Below are 20,637 nucleotides of genomic sequence, written 5' to 3'. Positions count from 1 at the left end.
ATCGTCTTGCATGGTTAATGGAGTGTTCTTAACCATTGATTTTCTAAAGCAGCTTGTCCATCTCAAATAAATAACCGCCTTCATCGTAACAATAACTCAAACTGATCAAATAAAACTTATTTTATTACATTAAAAAAATGGAGCACAATACAAATAATAAATAAAATTAATAGAATTGCACCCAAATAAAATAACGTTGAGAATGATAAAATATATATTTTTACTTAAAACAGAGATGAGCACACAAAAAAACAGCAACAGCCTATATATAATATAAAAATAATAAATCCTCTCAGAAATAAAAGCCTTCGAAGTCGAACAAATTCAGCATGAGAGGCAAACAATGATAAGACAATTTCGAATACGTTCAACATGGACTGCAATAATAGAGTTTGAAACAATTTTGAACACGTTCACCATGGGTTGCAATAATAGAGTTTGGAAAAGGAAAGGGAAGGTAGACAAAGGTTGTCTTATCATTGTCTGCCTTCCCTTCATTATTTGTCATTGTCTGTCTCCCCTTTCCTTTTTCAAACTCTATCATTGCAGTCCATTTCTGAACGTGTTCGAGTTCGTTCGAAAGGTTTTATTTGTGAGAGGATTTATGATTTTTATATTATATATTTTATCTTTCTCAGCCTTATTTTACTTGGATGCAATTATATTAATTTTATTTTCTATTTGTAGTGTGCTCTATATTTTTTAGCGTAACAGAGTAGCGGCGCCTTGTCTGCTGAGCTGGGGAATGAATATTATAGGGAGTAGTTGGGACTAGCGATTCCAACATCGTTGACAGCACTGCCTGCTTGTGCGCGGCTTTCTGACTGCCGTCTCTCGTACTGCATGGAATGTGTAATTTTTCCCACATACAAATTAAATGTAATGATTAAACATTAAAAGACAGACAAATTTAATGAGAGGCAAATAAGAAACGAATAAGAAAAGCATTATATTTGGCATGTCGAGCTAACATCTGGATATCCTAATACCTCTATAAAGAGGCATCATGTAATGGATTTGAGCATCAGAGATATTAGATAATCAAGAGGTTGCACTAAAATCATTATTTTCCTTTACCTTGTGTTCATCGTCCTGTTTGTTTTAGTTGCATCGCTGTGTTCAAATGTGTGATCTCCTTATGGAAGAAGTGTTTCCTCTTTATCATGTTTTTATTAATCACAGAGGACCTGATGTCAAGAGAACTTTTGCCGACCTCATCTATCACGCTCTTGATACGCATGGATTGAGAGTGTTTCTCGATGAACACAAATTGCAAGTAGGAGATTCCTTAACCCCTGCAATTAAATCTGCAATTTCCAGTTCCTCCGTTCAGATTGCCATATTCTCCAAAACATACGCACAATCCGCCTGGTGTTTAAATGAGCTAGTATAAATGTTAGATTCTCACTCTAGTAAGATTATCCCCATCTTCTGCGACATCCAACCTTCAGACCTTCGCTATGTTGATAAGGGAGTTTATGCCGAAGCCTTTCAGGATCATAGAACCAAGGGCAGGGTTAACATCCAACAAATTGACAGATGGATAACCGCCCTCAGGAAAGTATCTGATATTTCTGGCGTGCTGATCAACACGGAGCAAGAGTAAGTATTTACATCATCTGAAAAACATTTATGTACAGTTGTTTGCATGAGCGTCTGATTTATGACAAATTCTAAAATTGTTTCAGTTACTATGGTGAACGTGTGAATAAAATAACTGAGATTGTATTAAAAGAGGCGAGGAAGGTAAGTCTGGATGTGGCTGAATACACTGTGGGGCTCCCTAAGGCGGTAGAGCATTTCGAAAAGGAGGTTTTGAGTCCAAGTAAATCAAGGGGCATCAATGCTGTGGCGATAGTGGGACTTGGCGGATCGGGGAAGTCCACTCTGGTTACTCATCTCTACAACTCCAAGTCTTCCCAATTCCAGAGATGTTGTTTCTTGTCTGACGTGAGTAAAACTAAAAACGATTTACCCTCTCTGCAGCAAAGTCTACTTAGGGATCTGACGCGTGACCAGAATTTGCGTATTGATGATACGCGTAGAGGTAGGAGCTTGATTCGAGATCGTCTGCGGGGATTGACTGGCGTTTTGGTTGTTTTTGATGATATAGATAGTACAGAGCAAATAGACAATCTGGTATTTGTTAAGGATGTTGTGGGAAATGGCAGTCTGATATTGGTAACATCTAGAGACCAATCTTTGTTTTATAGTTCCAAAATGCAAGTTTACAATGTCAAATTACTAGGTAAAAAGGATGCCCGAGAGCTATTCTGCTGGCATGCTTTCGGCCTGACCAAACCAGTCCACAATTTGCAAAATATGGTGGAAGAGTTGGTTAGAATGTGTGGTGGGTTTCCTTTGGCTTTAAAAGTTTTAGCAGGGCAGCTCTACAATGAACGTGATCCAAGACAGTGGAAGCAGCGGTTGGAAAGCCTCCGTGAAAGGCTGCCGAAAAACGTATTAAAGCAGATAGTAATGGATAGCTATGAATCTCTTGACGTTAGAGAGAAAGAGGCCTTTTTAGACGTTGCCCATTTCTTAACGGGAGAAAACACAGATCTGGTAAAGAGGGTTTTGGATGGATTAAATAATGATGACGGCTGTCAATGCCTTGAGACGCTCCGTCAAAAATGCCTCGTGCAGTTTGAAAGTGCAGACATAATTTGTCGAAGAGCATTACAGGTAAAAATTACTAGCAATCCTTAAATAGGCGTAGATCTTTATCGTGATTTAAAATAGTTATTAGAACATTTTATTATCTTAATTTATCAAATGAATTTATTTTCAGGGTGAAAGCTTGAATGACAGTACAGGTGTTTGGAGGAGACCAAAGTGGATCTCCAAAATAAGAATGCACGATTTAGTGAGGGACTTGGCAAAACAAATCAGCAGACAGAAGTTGCCCATCCGCCTTTGTTGCTCAAGTGATAAAATGATCTCTGCACAGGTATTTGATCTCATTACTTATAGCAGTTTCCCTTTGTTTTTCCCATAAATATGGAAATGTATATAGATCCCTGGGCCGTCTCACTCAATTTTGGTTGCCACTTTAAGTAGTTTAGATTGTGGATTCAATTTCTTATTTTCTCATTATTGCACACCCTCTGATAACCCAGGCTAACCTCTTTATTCCCTCAAAAGTACTATGTACAAAATAAACAGAATCAGCCTAAATTTTATTCGGAATTTCCAGTTACTTGCTCATAGTTTTGGTGAAAATGATAATCCCTTTAATCTGTTGGTAACTGATGCTGATCTAACAGTTCATTCAGTTCTGCCAGTTAGAGAATAGCCATGTGCATGACCATGTAAATCTTCATGTTCATTGTCATGCGATGTTTTACCAGTTAGTTGAAAGATAGTTTAAACAATTAATTTTGTTTCTAGAACTGCCAGTTAACAAGGTTGTCCGAATAATGCATGAAATGCATGTTAAACGGTTTTAGAGGCTGCAACCTCTATAAAATACTACCTTGTGTACTGTTTGAAACAGAGTCTCCAAAATGTAACCCATTGTGGAAGTTGACTAAAAGATTTCTGTTAGAGATTTTTGTTTGCAGTTACGATTTTTGTTTATTGCCTCTGTTTTTAGATGATAACCCAGGCTAACCTATTTATTCCCCAAAAATATGTACAAAATAAACAGAAGCCTAAATTTTATTCGGAATTTCCAGTTACTTGCTCAAAAATTTTGGTGAAAAATGAATATCCCTTTAATCAACCTTTGGATATTGTTTTTTAACTTCTTAGGTTGGATTGCCATAGTTTTGCTTGGTCCCATTACCATATGATTTCTAAACATTAACAAGATTCTAAATGGTTTTTAGCTAACCTCCTCCCCTGGGCAAAGTCTGAAGCAAATGCCTTCTATTTTGCATTGCACATCGAAATTCAATTGACCTGAGGTACTACAAGACTCGGACAGATTTTAGCCTATTTGAGTGGACATTTGTTGAACCATTGTTTTGTTAAACTGTTAAGCTCTACACATTGGCACACAGAAATTCCAGAGATCTGTAAGTAAGAAAAGCAGCGGTTAAATTATGATATTATGGTCAACATCTAGGGGAGAGGATCCAGTAGTTATGCACCCTTTGATATTATGGTCAACATCTATGGGAGAGGACCCAATAGTTCTGCACCCTAACTTCGGGCTTCTCAAAATCTTACGTAGAAATTTCAAATCACTCGCATTTTTTTACAGCAGCTTACTTGGCAAGTCTACTGCTTATAACTAAGATTTCATGACCACACCATTATATATGATGCCACGTCAGCATGCATTTTGCCAAGGTGTCCAAAACAGTGAAAAAAAAAGGTGAGACCAATAGTCATGCAAAAGAGGTCCCCATACTTGTGCAGGTGATGTGGCATCACATGATTGGTTTCTTTTTACAACTAAAGGTACATTTCATTCAATCATGGGTAGTCATCATAGCAATAACAACTTTAAAGTCACAACTATTGATGCAATGTTGTAAAAAAAATCAGACATTAAAAATCAACAAGTAGGAGTATTAAATCAATAACTACTATTACAAAAATTAGAACACATTCAACTACTGGATCCTCTCCCCTATGATATAGTACATGATGCCATTCACAAATAAATCTAGTCATCTTAAAGTAGAGTACATCCGATTAGATCTTAAAGAAGCCAACAACTTTATCTATTATGTCGCGGATGTCCTTCAATACCTATACACTTCTTGAAGAGATGGAAAAATCTATATAAATTCTAGAAGAATTGAAAAGAATTTGATATTACGGTCTCCATCTTGTAAACCAAAGCTCTCTAGAATTCTCCCTAGAATATTTCCATTTTTCAAATTTTCATGAGATCTGGTATTATGGTTTCCATCTTGTAACCAAAGCTCCGTAAATTTCTCTGTAAAATATATATGTTTATTTTAATGAGATTTGAGATCATTTTTTTCTGTTGAAGATAGGTTAAATTTAGGACCTTAAATATTTATATAATTTGTAGCTTTTTACATAGTTCAAGTTAGATTAATGTTTCATTTGAAAGAGTCAATTCAGTCGATTAATCATCATTGTGGGTTCAGACGCAGATGCTGATTTGGAAGTTCATTAATGTCAACAGATTTTGTAACAGTAAATCTACAGAACCTCAACCAAGGTTTGATTTTCCTGAATTACATTGGAAGGGGATGTTTGATAAGGGGAAGTTTGAGTTAAATTGGGAATTGATCTCATAGATTGACTGTCAATCTAAATAAAGATACTGATTTTTGAATTCACTAACATAAATTTTGATTTTACAATAAATCTAGATTTTCTTTCTTCATCAAACCCTTAATTATTTTTTTTTGCCAGAACAAACATTATAGAACCCATATCTTGGGAGCATTCGACCATCAAAACATTTCACTAGATTCGAAACCTCTGGAACTCGGAACCGCATTAATTCAACATTTTAAAGGATATTCCTTGGCAGGAACTCCACAGTCACAGTCAAAGTTATCGAAAAATGATCTGAAATCGAAATAAGAAAGATCTCTTAACCTATTTTCCAATCACTATTGAGATAAGAAGGGGACAAGAGAAATCTATCTGACCTTTTCCAACATTATTTAACTCTAATATTCTGTTTATCCATAAAAATTTCCACTATATCTGTTTATTCACATAATTTGCAAAATCTACATGGAATTGAGTTATCCTGACTCCTCTCTTATTCGTTTCTGCCAGTATGGACCTGAAATCTATTCCGGAGGATTAGCTGTTCATCAGATATAAGAATTATTTCCCTAGAAACTTGACCCGGCAATCTTTTCTTCTGTATATTCCCCATCGGTCCACATATATTGTATAGAAAGATCTATTATATTGTCTGAGAAAATTTTAATTTTGTAAAACTGCCGATTGAGATGATTTCTAGGCTGGCGATCAGAGCAGACCCAAAAGTTCTCAGACCCGTGGGGGCTCTATCCGTGCTTAGAAGTTAGACGGTCCGCCGGCCATCTATCTCATACTTTCAAATACCCGCTACTCGCTAGTATAGCATTCGAGAATCTGGTCAGTGGTCAATTTGAAAAGAGTTTTGGCAAAATAATTCTTCTCCTGCCCATCCTGGTAAAGGTTGACTATATATGTGTGATTCTCGTTGAGAAAAATAACGCTTGAGAAGAACAATGCAACATCTGTTTTATATTGTAATTTTGTTTGCAGTTCTATTTGATTATATAATCTGTCCAGATAATTAAAAATAATGCTCGAGTAAAACAATACAACAGATGTCCAATTCTTTGAATGTAATACAACATCAGTAATAAATATCAATGTAATTTTCATATACGTAGAATGAAGGAAGCTTATTTTGTGCTATAAACATCCTGACCACATCGTGTAAAAACCAAAATCCCCTGTTTTTGTTCTACAGCAGTAGTGAAAGTTTGAATAGATGTGAAGTATTTTATTCTTTTCAATAATCTCCCTTGCCTGAAACGCTACTCAACCGCTGTTGCTACCTTCATCCACTTCGTTACTTCATCAATAGCCGAAGCAGGAACTTTTTAACCTCGCCATAATATACAAATGAAACAAGTCATATTTCTAATTGGTTAGACTGCCTGTACAGGGATAAAGACCACAACCCCTTGTTTAGACTGTTGGAATATTTGGTAATTTCTCCCACATCGTAATAGGATTTTTTAAAATAAAATTTATTTAAATAAATTTTGCATATGATAACTTTTATTTTTAACAGTCTTTCAAATTGTATAAGATCTCTATAACGAGACAATTGCAATTCATTCATTGTTTTTGATCACTTGATTAGTTGATCAAATCATGTTCATTAATGAATAGTAATTTTTTTTGTACGTTAAAAACAATCTCTGTTTGCGGTTGCGATTCTCTGTTTGATGTAGCAATTTTCTATTTATTGTCCGTGTTTCAAAATCCACAATTTGTATCAGAGCACAAAATCAGAGAAGGGTTAAAGTTTATTGCAAGGGATCATAGAAGAGAAACGAATGCCCAGTGGCCAAAGTTTCGTTAAGCGGCTGCTATAAAAGTGTGCAACTGATAAAAGGTGGTTATTTGCCAAAAACAGGTTTTTGATTGTTGAAGCCAAAGGAAGGGGTCGCAGAAAATGTAAATCCCCTGCCAAATGAGACAAAGAAATCGCTGCTGGCTGAAGGAAAATAATAGATCAGAAAATAAAACACCATCTGATTCAATCACAAATTATTGAATAAAAGATTTCAAATAAAGACTGCTCTCTGTGCCTAAAACAGAGATCAAAGCGAAAATATATTTTCTCATTGATAGTATCATCCAAGAACAAAGAACATATATAGAAAACTGAATCAAAGTCTTGACTGCCGATCAAAACTAAAGATAGCAGAAGACTGTTAACAAACAGATCTAAACATAGGAGAGATTTCATGCGTCCGAATGTACTTATTTTAAACTAAAAATAGACTGAAGAAAAGCCTAGAGAACTACGAATTGAAGTGTGCATACAAGCGGATTATTGCATCGAAAGAAAAACTAAAGAGAGATCCACTAGCTGCAGTTTATTGGTCAATTTGTGACTATCAATTTATTGAAAATAATATGAAACTAAAGTTGAAAAGCAGAACTGAAAGCTATTAAGCATGCACGAGTAGATATGAAGGCCATTGATCATGCAATCTTCAGTTTCCACTTGAATGAACAACAGAGATGAGTTTCAATTTAGTTCTCAATGCAACAAAACTGGCTGTAGGACAAAACTGTGATTCCATTTGCCCATTTTAAAATTTCTTGCATAAAAAACTGTTATCTGTTCTCTGATACCAATTGAAGGAAAAGAATTTAAAGCTCTAACACTATACTGAATGAATATTAGAATAAAAATTAAAACATCATCTCATTCAATCACAAATTATTGAATAAAGGATTTTAAATAATGACTCCTCTCGTACAATAGAGATCAAAATAAAACTGTATTGTTTTTCATTGATAGAATCATCCAAGAACAGAGAACAGAGAACATATAAAGAAAACTGAATCAAAGTCTTGAGTGTCAATATAAATTTCGTCAAACCTATCCAAACTGGGTGGTATACTGAAATTGCACCCTAAAATGTGAAGAAATTAGAAAAATACATAGAAATTGCTACAACTACCATAAACTATTAACATATAGTTAAATCTTTATTCATTCAAATTGAATACTAAACTTCTGGATTACATCAGAGACAAATAATGGATTATAATTCCCTCAATAAATAGAGGTCCTGGACAAATCAAAGACTGTAATTTTTAGAAAACCTATCTTTAACTCTGCAGCACTCATGTTCTTCCCATGCGACGTGAGAGCAATTAAAAATTGTTGCAATACTCTCCCCCATAATTTTGTCCATTAATTGATTCTTCATAAAAAAAATTGTTTCTTGTTCTTGTTCCTCCCATCTGTTAATGTGTTTTTTATGATAGTGCCTAATACAGAATAAAGCTGCCCAACGGTCATTTTACTCTCTCTTCATCAAAGTATGATTGTATGCTAAGATTGTAGTAAGTTCAAACAAGTGACTCAGAGGTTCCTATATGCAATGGACGTGACTCAGTAGGCCCAATGTGATATGCTAGTAATCTAAGGGGAGTTCATGAACTGAAAATTAAGTGATGCATGGAGTTCATGAACTGAAAATTGCGAAAGATTCTTTGTTTCTTTTATGGCCACCACAATAGATTCGAACCTTGTAGGCAAAATCCTCAAAATATTTTCAGCCATTCTCATCTCTTCAAGAATTTCACCATGTGATCTGATTTGGTTTACTGGTCCAATGATTTGACTGAAGAATGAATCTATTGTATCTGATTACTTCATTTATATGGTCTCAAAATCCCTTCTTAGCATTTGTAGCTTAGCTATTTTCACCTTAGCCATTCCTTGGTAGGCAGTTTGGAGAGTATCCCATGATTGCTTTGACTTTGTGGCTACTGCCACCCCTTGATAAATAAAAAAGAGAACTTTTGAATCCTTCTTCCTATTATCTTTCAATACATCTTTCTCCGTTTGAGTTAATGCATTATATGTTATTGCATTTGTTGGTTTTGGATATCTGATATCTATTCTTTACAAACTCCCATAAATCTTGTGAGCAAAACAATGCCTTCATTGTGATTACCCAATAATCATAATTTTTCCCATTAAACTGTGGACTCTATGGATTTGTCAAAATTGTGATTGGAGCTGCCATGGTTGACTGCAAATAACTTGCTTGAAAAACCCTTTTAACTCCTTGAAAAAACTTTGAAAGTCTTCTACACCACTGACCTTCATCTCTGATACCACTGATGGAAAGAGGTAGAGAAGTAATCGAAACAAGAACAAAGAGAAAATTTGAAAAGCAGAAAGATTATTTGAACACATCTCTGATCTGTTTATATTTTTAAATCATACACGATATTTTGTTTACATATGACAGAACAAAGAGTTGTTGCTCAATTTCATATTCAGAAAATAAGTTAAAAACAGAACATATATCCCCTGTTCTAAATTGATAAAGGGCTATTGCAATAGCAATAAAACCTTTTTCCGCCTCTCTTCTTTTTGAGACATCAACACAAAAGTGCGTTGTCCTTGCTATATACCTGTTGCAGTTATATTACTTCTAGACTCTTCTTTTGCTCCCTTCTTCCTATTCGTATACACTGAAACAAAAACTATAAATAGAGCATATTAATTGCATTGGATAGTATGTTTTGAATCCACCATTCAGAAGATATTTTATTCAAAATCTGTTATGTGATGTTGACAAAGAAGATGAAGAGAACACAGTAAGTTGGAGAGAATGAGAGGACAGCAGCGGAGAAGGAAGGATTACGGAGAAGTAGATAGGGTAGGTGGGGATTAATTCCAATAGGAAAAAGTTAGTTTAAGCCACCTACGTGAGGAAGTTAGATCTCATCGTTAGAGAAGGTTATTGCATTTTGGTCAACAGAATTTGAAGTCTTCTATAGGAGGAAAGAAATTATGGACCCCTCAAAGAGTCGATGTCAAGTAAAGAGCAGCCTAAAAGAGATCACCACACAATAATAGGAAGCCTGCGAAAGTGGAAAGAAATAATGAAGTCATCTGGAAGTTCATTGGTGTTGAAGCAACTAGTGGTTGAAATGAAGGAGAGTATAGAAATATTTGGTAATTTCTCCCACATCCTATGAGGAGAATTATAATTTTGCAGGAGTTGAAAATAGGAATTTATTTGAGTAAGAGAAACTAAGATTTTGTATGTGATAATCTTTATTTTTAGCAGACTTTTAAACTATTTATAGAAACATAAATGAAAAAAGATTTAAACTTGTGAGCTCCTTTTCAAAATTAGAAATTTTTCATACCAATTCAAATGTACAGTTTATATGATGAAACGATTATAATTTATTCATTGTCTCTTTTTGTATGATTAGTTGACCAAATGATGTAGATATTGAATTAATAATAAAACTATTTGTGTTAACATTCTATTTATTTGTGTGTTGGTTTTTAAATCTACATAGACAGCTTGCATGCTTAATAAAATTAGCTATGCATTTATTTATAAATAGTTATAAATAGTTACTTTTAAAATATAATTTTGCATAAATTAATAAATTGTATTTTTCCCTATTTAAGGATTCAGCCCAAAAGTACGATGTAAGAGGAGTTCGTAGAGATGAAGACCACCCGTTGCCAGGATTTTTGCGAAATCAAGATATATGCGGCTTAAAACTTCTGTCAGTTCAAAATTTCAGCATTCTGCGGAAATTTAAGAACGTGTCCGGAGATTTGACATGGTTTCGCTTGCGTCAATCCGAGGACACTTTAAATCCTTCTCCGCTGTCACGGAGTAGTTTTAGCAATCTCATTCCTTCTACTCTCTTACTGACAAGTTTACGAGTGTTGGAAGTCCATGGTGTCAACCCTCAAGATTTCTGCAACTTGCTTGGTGATCGTGAGGTATGTATATCCTTCCTCAGCCAACATTTCAACTAGATCAGAGCTTTTCTACTTTGCAATTGTAAATATTCAAAGCAACTAAAACACTATATGTATGGCAGCCTCCTTCGCAGCTGCGTGCATTGGAAGTCACATGCACAAAAGATCTTGAAAGCGTAAGCACAGCTGGTCGTTCAACAGCCGTTTCAACAAAACATGGTTCAGCTTCAGGGACTTCACATTTATTGCAGCCTCCAATAAATCTTGGACCGTGGTTTCAAGCGTGGTTAGGAAAGTTGAATTTCAGGACTTTGGGTAAGATAGTTTTGCAAAATATTCGAGGCCTGCAAAGACTCCCAGTTTTTGAAGAAGCTAGAAACCTGAGGCATGTAGATCTATCTGGCTGCAGCGATTTGGAGGTTTTGCCAGATTCTATTACGGAAGAATTGCTTCAACTTCAATATTTAGCTTTGCGAGGTTGCAGGAAGCTCCTCCTCCAAGATTTGGGAAAAATCTGCAAGCTTGAGTACGTCGACTTTCAAGGTTGTTCTATGCTCAGGAAAATGCCTAGGGGAACTAAAGTTCAGAAGTACCTTAAGCATTTAAATGTGGTCCATACTGAATTGAGGAAACTTCCTAAGCAACTAGAACAGCTGGAAGATCTGGAAGAATTACATATAGGGAGCTCAAGATTGACAGAGATGCCATCTTCTCTATATAATTTAAGTAGATTAACAGACTTGACTCTGTTAGGATGTACTAATCTACATTTAATTGACAACTCTATTGAAAAATTAGTACGCTTTGAAAGTTTTAGAATATATAATTGTGCCGTGAAAGCGTTACCAGAAACAATTGCTAGCTGTCCAAAACTGAAAATTTTGGCCGTTCAAAACTGTCCACTTGATTCGGAGCAGTTGCTAATAGGAGCCGATTCAGGAAATAGACCACTGAATAGTTCTCAGCCGCAGGGAAGTACTGGTCAGGGTTCTCATACAGATCGTTTAGGTTGTTTAACAGATTTAATCATAAGAGACAGCTGCATTTCAGAGATACACATTCCTCGGGCGGGAAGTCTTTTTCCTAAACTTGAAATTCTTGATCTGTCCAACAATGGTTGTTTGACAAAGATTGGAAGCCTGCCAGGCAATTTGATAAGTCTGAATCTGACGAACTGTTCAATGTTGGAAACGCTGGCATGCCTCTCTAGCCTGGCAAGACTTAAAGTTCTTGATATAAGTGGATGTGGTGAAATAAGAACACTTGATGTGGGAGGTCTAAAATCAATAGAAGAAATTAAAGGCAATGGGTGTTGGAAACTGCGGACGATTCTGGGTCTGGACCTTTTAGAAAAGCTATCTTGTTTTCAGATCTCCTTCGATCATATTTACACACCAATCGCCGCCCGGCTTCTGGTGAGTCACAAACAATTCATAATCTTGGTCTGAAACAGTTTTCTAAGAGTTTTTTTGTTAAGTCAACAAAGACACTTTTAACACTTATCTTATCAAATTTCTTTATTATAATCTCATTGGTATGTCAGTAAGAATTTCTTTATTATAATTTCATTGGTATGTCAGTAAGTGCTTCACATCAAAATAATCTGAAATATTTATCATTTGTCTTCTTACCACTTAAATGCTTTTTCTACTGAAGCCATTCTAATGTCATTTCAACCTTTCTCCTCTTTCTAGAAAGATGGAAATGTAGTCCTCGTAAGCCTATTTCTGACTAAGGTGTGGAATCTTCTCACCCTCACAACTCAGCCCCGCAAGTTCTTTGGACACCTCCATGCTTATGCTGCCCACTTTCACTCTTTCGTTTTTCCAACCATTCATGAATTGAGATGACGACTCTTCGTCCTTTCCTTTCATGACTTTCAAGAAAGGGGTTATGCCACCATGCTCAAAAATATTCGACACCTGAGTATTCTTTTTCCGTGTAACAATGTTCGTGGGTTCCACTCAGCCTGTCCCCCCATGATGACACTTCTACAGCTCTTAGAAAGAGAAACCAGACAACTCCCGGAACCTAGAAGAGATAGACAAAAGTAACCTTTAGTAGATCTTTCAAGAAGGTCCCAATATTTAATTGATATGTCACCCCCACATCGTTTCTATCTCTGCCATGCGAGAAAGATATAAGAAATCCATGCTATTATTTTGCCTACTTCTTTCTCTGTTTTTTTTTATGTAGTGGCATTTAGGAAAGATCATTTTGCTGGGGCCTTCCTACATACACCTCATGCAATTTGAAAAATCTTATAAAATTATTTGGGAGATAATTTGTAACACTTAGTTTTTCACGATTATTTCTTCTTCCCTTATTTCCCTTGTGTATTTTGTCATATCTTACCTTTTGTATATTTATCGGTCAAGTGGTCGCATCTCTAGCATAATCCATCCACCTACATCTGTAAATCGTGATAATCCAAGATAATCACAACATCTTTCAAAGTATTAACTGAAATGATTCCCTATATGGTTAATAAGCTCCACTTGCCTATCATTGATTATGATATTGTTAATTGGAGGGGGAATATTCACACCATTTTTCAATAGTGCTAGTCATTGAATTTAGATCTTCATTTGCCATAGCATCTCCCAACTCATTCCCTTCTGTATAGGTATGTCTAACTTCCCAACTTGGTATAAGGGCTAGTAAATATTTACTATCTTCAATATAATTTCTAATTTTTCAAATGGGGAGGTGTCATCGATTTAATAAGATCGCTCACATCTTTAGAATCTCCTTTAATAGCCACTTTTGAAACCCATATGTGATGATCCTTTTTAGACCCCACCATAGCCCTATGGCCTCAACCTCATTATTGTTCCTAGTTCCAACATTTTTGGCATAACCCTTTATCAATTTTCTCTTTTCATCCTGTACTATCCCACTCGTCACGATAAAACTTATATTTCTCCTACTACATCCATAAACGTTTAGCTTAGCCCATTCTGTATCAAGTTTTGTCCATTTAATATTCTACCTTAACAATTTCTTATTGATTTTGATTTTGTCCACACAACTAGTAATTCCTCATTTCGACTTGACATATACTTCAAGGAAGGTAGTTGGTTGGAGAGCTTTTTGGTATTTCATATTATTAATATATTCTCTAACCCCACTCCTATGATTTGCTCAACCCCTTTGTTGTTCTTAGAGTCCTCTCTAAGGATCTTATTGTTTCTCTCTTTCCAAACACCCCAGGTAGGAAACAAGGGCAATTGGTTCCAAAGTTTCTTCAAGAAAGGGTGTTTGAAGGAGGAATTGCCCCTCAAAATTTCAACAAATCTTCTTGTGGTTTCTAGAAACACATAATTTGTATGGAGAGAAGACACCATCTCATCCAAGATCTCCCTAGTAAAGCTATAGTGCAAAATATGATGATCCACATATTCCTCTTCTTTGTAGCATAATATGCATCTACTCACCATGGTTAAACTCCTTTTGACAAGATTATCAGTAGTCAAAATTATTATGGTCAACTATCCACCAAAAATGTGTTATTTTGAGTGTAATATTCCAATTCCATATCAGGTTCCATCTAAAATTTGGTCCTCCATATATAATAGGCTAAGGAAATAGAGAAAGTACCCGATGAATTGGGCCTTGGAAATAACTTCATTAGTTTTTTTGAGATCAAAGAAACAACACTATCCAAGGACAACGACAAACTAATCTCTAATCTCCCTAATATAGAAAAGATGTAGTGGGAAGCATTTCCATTTAGGTTGTCTTTCTATCCAGTCAATCTAATAAAAATAATTGATGCCAAAATGTCTAGAAACAAGGTCCATATAGTCCTTGAACACGAGCATAGAGTAGAGAGTAGGATTATGTTCTAATATATAATAGGCTAAGGAAATAGAGAAAGTACCTGATGAAATAACTTCATTAGTTTTGTTGAGATCAAAGAAACAACACTATCCAAGGACAACGACAAACTAATTTCTAATCTCCCTAATATAGAAAAGATGTAGTGGGAAGCATTTCCGTTTAGGTTGTCTTTCTATCCAGTCAATCTAATAAAAACCATTGACGCCAAAATATCTAGAAACAGGGTCCATATAGTCCTTGTACACGAGCATAGAGTAGAGAGTAGCATTGTCAATCCAAACAACCTCTAAAAAATGATCCTTAACCCATTTCCCACACGCCATATGATGCCTTATCTAAGGATTATTTTAATATTCAAAATGTTATTCCATATAATAGATCCTTTAGGGTGTGTGGAGAAGAGGAGGTCCTCACCCCTAAGGTATTTAGCATGGGCAATCTTGGTCTAGTCATTGTCCTTGGATATCAGGTTCTATCTAATCTTAACAAGTAGAGCCTTATTGAAAGGTTGTAATTTTCTTAGTCCAAGGCCCCCCATAGACTTATGTTTACAAAAAGTGTTCCACTTGACAAGAGCCAATCACTTATTTTCCTCCACTCCTATCCACAAGAATTTTTTTTCTAAATCTGTTCAATCTTTGCATCTATAAACACATAGATATTAAAAAGGGATAGATAGAAAACATGGGTGTTTTGGAGAGTAGCCTTCAGGAGTTGATACTTTCTTGCTTGGCTAAGGAACTCACCCTTCCAGCCCCAAGCTTTCTCTAAATTCTTTCCATAATTCCAAACCAATAATTATGAGGCAATTTTTTCATAGCCAAAGGTAACCCAAGATGTATGGTAGAGAGAGACTCTTTTTGACATCCAAGAATTTTAATTATCTTATCTTGAAGCCTTTCCTCAGTATTGAAAAAATAAAGGACACTCTTATTGTAGTTAATATGTTGTCTAAAGATTTGAGCATATCTGTTGAGAATCACCTTCAATTGTTGGGCTTCGTGGATTGAAGATAAGCCATAGAATCCAAAAATTGTTGGTCTGATGAAGGAGGAAGGAAGGAGGCTGGGATAAATCCTTTGATGCTATCCTAGGAAAGTAACTTGTTACTACTGCTCCCAAGGACCTGTTGGTGTACGTTTTATCATATACCGAACATTAGAATAAAATACCCAAGGATACTCTATCCTCTCTTGAAAAACCACCACTTATGCTAAGGTCGCAAGAAGACTATATGGCGATTCCAAAGTTTCTTTGGTCAGGTCTTGACGTGTCTCAATGGGCATTGTGATATGCTGGTAATACACAAAGGGACTTATGCTTGGCTCATTCAATTCACAATGGAGATTTATTGTTTTTGGGTTATAGATTGTGGACTTCAAGAAAACTAAAAAGGAGATAAGGTTTAGAAATTCTAATCTATTCCTAAGAATTCAAGAGATAGTAAAGACTGGGTGAAACTAATAACAACACTTTGTTTCACCACACTTAGGACAACTACGCAAAGCATATGCAATCTTCTAAGGTTGTGCTCAAGATTTTCACACTTATGAATAACACCAACAATTGAACAATATTACTCAAAGTAGAAATTAAGAATCCACATCAAAGCCCAGGCTAACTTTACACATCGAATGAAAATCATCCATCCAACAAAAGTATGAGCAAAAAAGTTTCACCAATCTAAACTATCAAATCCTTCATTCATCTAACATACATAAAATAAAATCTAAACTATGATGAGGGATAAGAACCATGCCAACTCCAAAATAAAAGAGGTAATCAACATCAATTCGAATAATGCATTACTTATTACTTTGGCAATTGCATGCAACAATTGCTTATCTCAGCATGTTTTGCAACATGCTCCCATGATTTACAAATGAGGGGTGAGCTTAATTTTTAGGCTCCCCAATTACAATTCAATGGCCAAGATTGATTTCCAATCAACAGTCGAGATTAAAACAACCTAAACTAAATTTGGGTTTCCCAAAATAGATTAAATATCTGTCATATGAGAGACAAGTGGCACAAGATGCTATCTTTTAGGATTGCGCCCCCTTCTTCTATTGAGAGGTAGTGTGTTCAATGAACCTGGACATGTTGACTTGAACTCCCCAATTTGTGTCGAAAAATTTGCCTAAGTATGGAAATTTGTCTGGAATACTCTTCTTGCCACCAATTTATGTTGCATGTGGGAACTTGTCTTTGACTTTTCAAAAATGAAATCCTTCAAGAAATCTAGAATTTCTTTCCATACTTTCGCCGAGTCTGAAGACTTTTCTTTCTTGATGCCTGGAGACTCTTTCAGGTGCCTTGAATTTGGAGAAGAATTTGATTAATCTCCTCTTTATTTTCTTCTTTGTTCGTCTTCTTTCTTCCCGTTTCCTCTCCAACTTTTAGTCAAAATTTGATTCTTTTGGTTGTGGAAAATTCCACACTTAGCCATTTATCATGTATCAAACTTTTATCAACCCGTTTGTTTGATTGACCCTTGATTTCATGTTCTTGTCAAATTTATTTTCCTGCTTGATTGTTGGTATGATTTCATGTGAATTTGTCAAAATTTGTCTTTCCTCATAGCGTGCCAACTCGATTGTCTTCTTGACTAATGGATCAAATTTGAGGTCCCTGATCCGACATCTTCACATATTTAATTATGCCTTGGACAAATTCATGTTTGAGTTTGATCAACTTGCTTGGACAATTTTCAGTCCTGTCTTATGTCTTGATTGTGAATGTGGCAATTTTATTTTCTCCCTCGTAGGCTATCTTAAACCAAGAACTTGAATGTGCTTGACATATTAAGGTTTGTGTCTTGGAACAAATTGATGTCATTTGGCTTGTCCTTGGACTTGGAATATTCTTGGACAATTATCCTTCATGTTTGATGGATCAGAAAAGTTCGGACAGTCACATGTCCTCTTGTCTTTGGCACATTTTGGAAATATAATCAAGCAGTTTGTCTTGCTCTTTGTCATGTCATCTTGGCAGGCTTCGGAATTATGATTAGACAAATTGTCTCCCAATTTGTCAGGCCATCTTGTTCTTCGAAGGACAAATTTCATGCTTTGGATTGTTTGGCATGCTCGAAGGCTTTCCTCTTTGCAAGGCGAAGTTCACACATACTTGGACAATTTTTTATTTGCTCTTGATTTAATTGGACAAATTTTGTGCTCAGTTTCTTTGGACATGTCTTATTCCTCAGCAAATTGTGGATGACTTTCTTCCTTGGATATGAAAGGGCGGACTTTCCACATCTTTGGACAGATTTTGGTTCACGCTTCATTTCAAACTTGGAAGGTTATATCAGATATAAACAATCTTCCTCTTCCAAGGAGGGTTTGGAGATTATTAAAACTTCCTTACTAACTATGATAGCAGCAGTTGAACAATCTGAATTTAGATTACTTTCTTTTTGACAGGGCTAAATTTATTCTTCCTGAGGCAAGTCCACTTTCAATTTGCTATCTTGGACGATCTTGGATGATTTTTTTTTGGCAGATTTGAAAGATTTCTAAGAAATCTATGTGCAGATTTGAATTCTTTTCCCAAGGTAGATTCAAGGATGATCAATGGTGAAATCAAAATTTTATCAGCAAACCTTGGTGATGGCGAACTTGAATCTTTTGAATGTCTTTTCAAACCCTTGGACCTGCTTTATTCTTCCTTTTGGAAATGATCAAAGCAAAATTTTCACCTTTAAACTATTATCAATTGCGAATTCTTATTTTCTCCAAACCCTTGATTTTGCTTTATTTTTCATCCAAATTCTTCTGAAAATTTGATAATCTAGCTAGATTTTGGAGCTACTTCCTCTGAAGAATTCAATTTTTTTTTCTTCAAACCCTTGAATTTATTTTACTTCTGCAAAAGTAATTTGATAATATGGTTAGATTTTGGCATGAATCTAATAATCTTTATGTCTAAGAGTTTTTCACTTTGATCTCCAAACCTATTGACATGGCAGATTTTGAAGTTGGATAATCTAATCATGCATTGAAGCTACTAGCTTCTCTCAACTTTGACGAATTTTGACAGAGTTTTGATGGTTCCTTCTTTGCTATACAAACTTCTTCTTGGAAAACAAAGTATTAATGAATGGGCATCATGTCTTTATAGCTTCTTAGCAATTTCTAGAAGCTTTGTGTCTTATTCTATCTTTAGAAAATTGAAACCTTTTGGTTTCTTCTAGAATGAAGCTCGGAAGATTCTAAAAAATTAGAAAGTTTTATTGTTTTATCCTCCCTCTAAGAAGTTGGAATTTTATCCTTAGAAGCTTCCATCATGTTTTAGAAAGTTCTATTTGTTTTAAATCTTCTTCTAGAACTTCGAATTTGAGGAAGGCAATGCCACAATTTTTTTTTTTTTAATTTTTTTTTTTTAAATTATTTATTATTTATTTTTTATTTTTTTTCAATTTTAAATGCCAAGACATCATACTTGCCACCTTTAATTTTCTTGGAGTGCCATGTGATCTTCTATTGCCAATTAGGAAATTTATATCATTTTTATTCTATGCCATCTTCAATTTCACCTAAGTGGGCCCTACATTCTTTCTCAAGCTTTGGCATATTTTGTACATCTTCCTTATGCCATGTTTTTAAATTGGACTTGGAAAGAATTTCTTGCTTGTGCATGAGGTGCACTTTGAAAATTGTTAGACATTTTTGGTGCATGAATAAGCTTAACCTTAGGCAGGAGTTAAGCAACCCTTGCCATGAGTTAGTTAACCCTTAGTAGGAGTTTAATGCTTGTCAGATAATTTTTCTTGGACAATTGATCCCTGATAATTTTTCTTGGACAATTGATCCCTGCTCAAACTTCTTCCACATTTTAACTGATCGCTTACCATTCTACCCTTGAACCTTGTCGAACTTGTCTGCCATTTTTATTTCTTCAACCTGGACAAAATTTTCGATGTGCCATTCCGCTTGCCTTCTTTTGACTTGGTCAACAATGTTCATGCCATGTTCATACCTTGCTAGTTCATTTGGACAAAAACCCTAATTTGGATTTCCATTTTTCTTTTTGCACTTGGAGACCTCATTTTTGAAATCTGAGAACATGGGTAGGAATAATTAGGCATGGGGATCAAAACCTTAATCTCAAAAGATTTTTTTTTTCAAACCCTTGCTTTTACACTTAGAAGCAAAGTTTTTTGAATCTGAAGACATGGGTAGGATCAGAATGACCTAAAGACCAAAACCCTAATCTCAGAAAAAAGCAAAATTTTTGAAGCCCTTCTTTTTTATATCTAGAGGCAAGATTTTCAAATTCTGACAAAATGGGCAGTAATAAAATAGCTAGAAAATACACCCTAGATGCTAGTTTCAAAAAAGCAGAAATTTTTAAAAATAACAAGTTGTTAAAAATGACTCAAAGCAATTGCGATTTTTGTCCTTCAGACCTTCTGAATACTTTGGTAGTGTTCAAATTCAATTCTAAGCACAAATTATCAACTTGGCTTGGGATAAATTCTCAAAAACTCTAAATCCTCATTGTAAAAAGACTGGTTATTAGCAGATGTGACACCAAAGAAGAACCCTAAAAAGAAACAAAAATAGGGGGTCCCCATTTGCAATGGGGTGATGTGTGAAATAGGTCACAATAGGGCCTCATTAGCAAGGATGAAGAGATATGGGGAGAGGGGGTCACCCTATTTGAGCCCTTTTTTATTACGGAAAAAACCTTAAGCAACCCCATTGACCAAGACAAAGAACATAGGGGTAGTGACACACTCCTTAATGCTTTCTCCTAGAATCTGAGCTTCTGGAGAGTAACCAAAATAAATTGTTAAGAGATTCTATAATAAGCTTTTGAGATATCCAATTTAAAAACCATACCTATTGTTTTGTTGT

At 35.3% G+C, this 20,637-nt stretch overlaps 1 protein-coding gene across 1 annotated transcript in view; it reads left to right on the top strand.

The window, feature by feature from the left end:
• The first annotated feature begins 689 nt into the window (after positions 1–689).
• Positions 690–20,637, top strand: part of LOC131042226 (disease resistance protein RPV1) — a 28,515-nt gene continuing 8,567 nt past the window's right edge. The window contains exons 1-5 of the mRNA XM_057975557.2: positions 690–1,602; positions 1,689–2,685; positions 2,792–2,950; positions 10,631–10,954; positions 11,056–12,348. Coding sequence (XP_057831540.2) covers positions 1,394–1,602; positions 1,689–2,685; positions 2,792–2,950; positions 10,631–10,954; positions 11,056–12,348 — 2,982 coding nt within the window. The 5' untranslated portion in view covers positions 690–1,393. The remainder of the gene's footprint in view (positions 1,603–1,688; positions 2,686–2,791; positions 2,951–10,630; positions 10,955–11,055; positions 12,349–20,637) is intronic.

The sequence above is a fragment of the Cryptomeria japonica genome, chromosome 5 (assembly GCF_030272615.1).
Source record: "Cryptomeria japonica chromosome 5, Sugi_1.0, whole genome shotgun sequence".
In the NCBI taxonomy this organism is placed as follows: Eukaryota; Viridiplantae; Streptophyta; class Pinopsida; order Cupressales; family Cupressaceae; genus Cryptomeria; species Cryptomeria japonica.
This window is presented reverse-complemented; position numbering and strand designations above follow the sequence as displayed.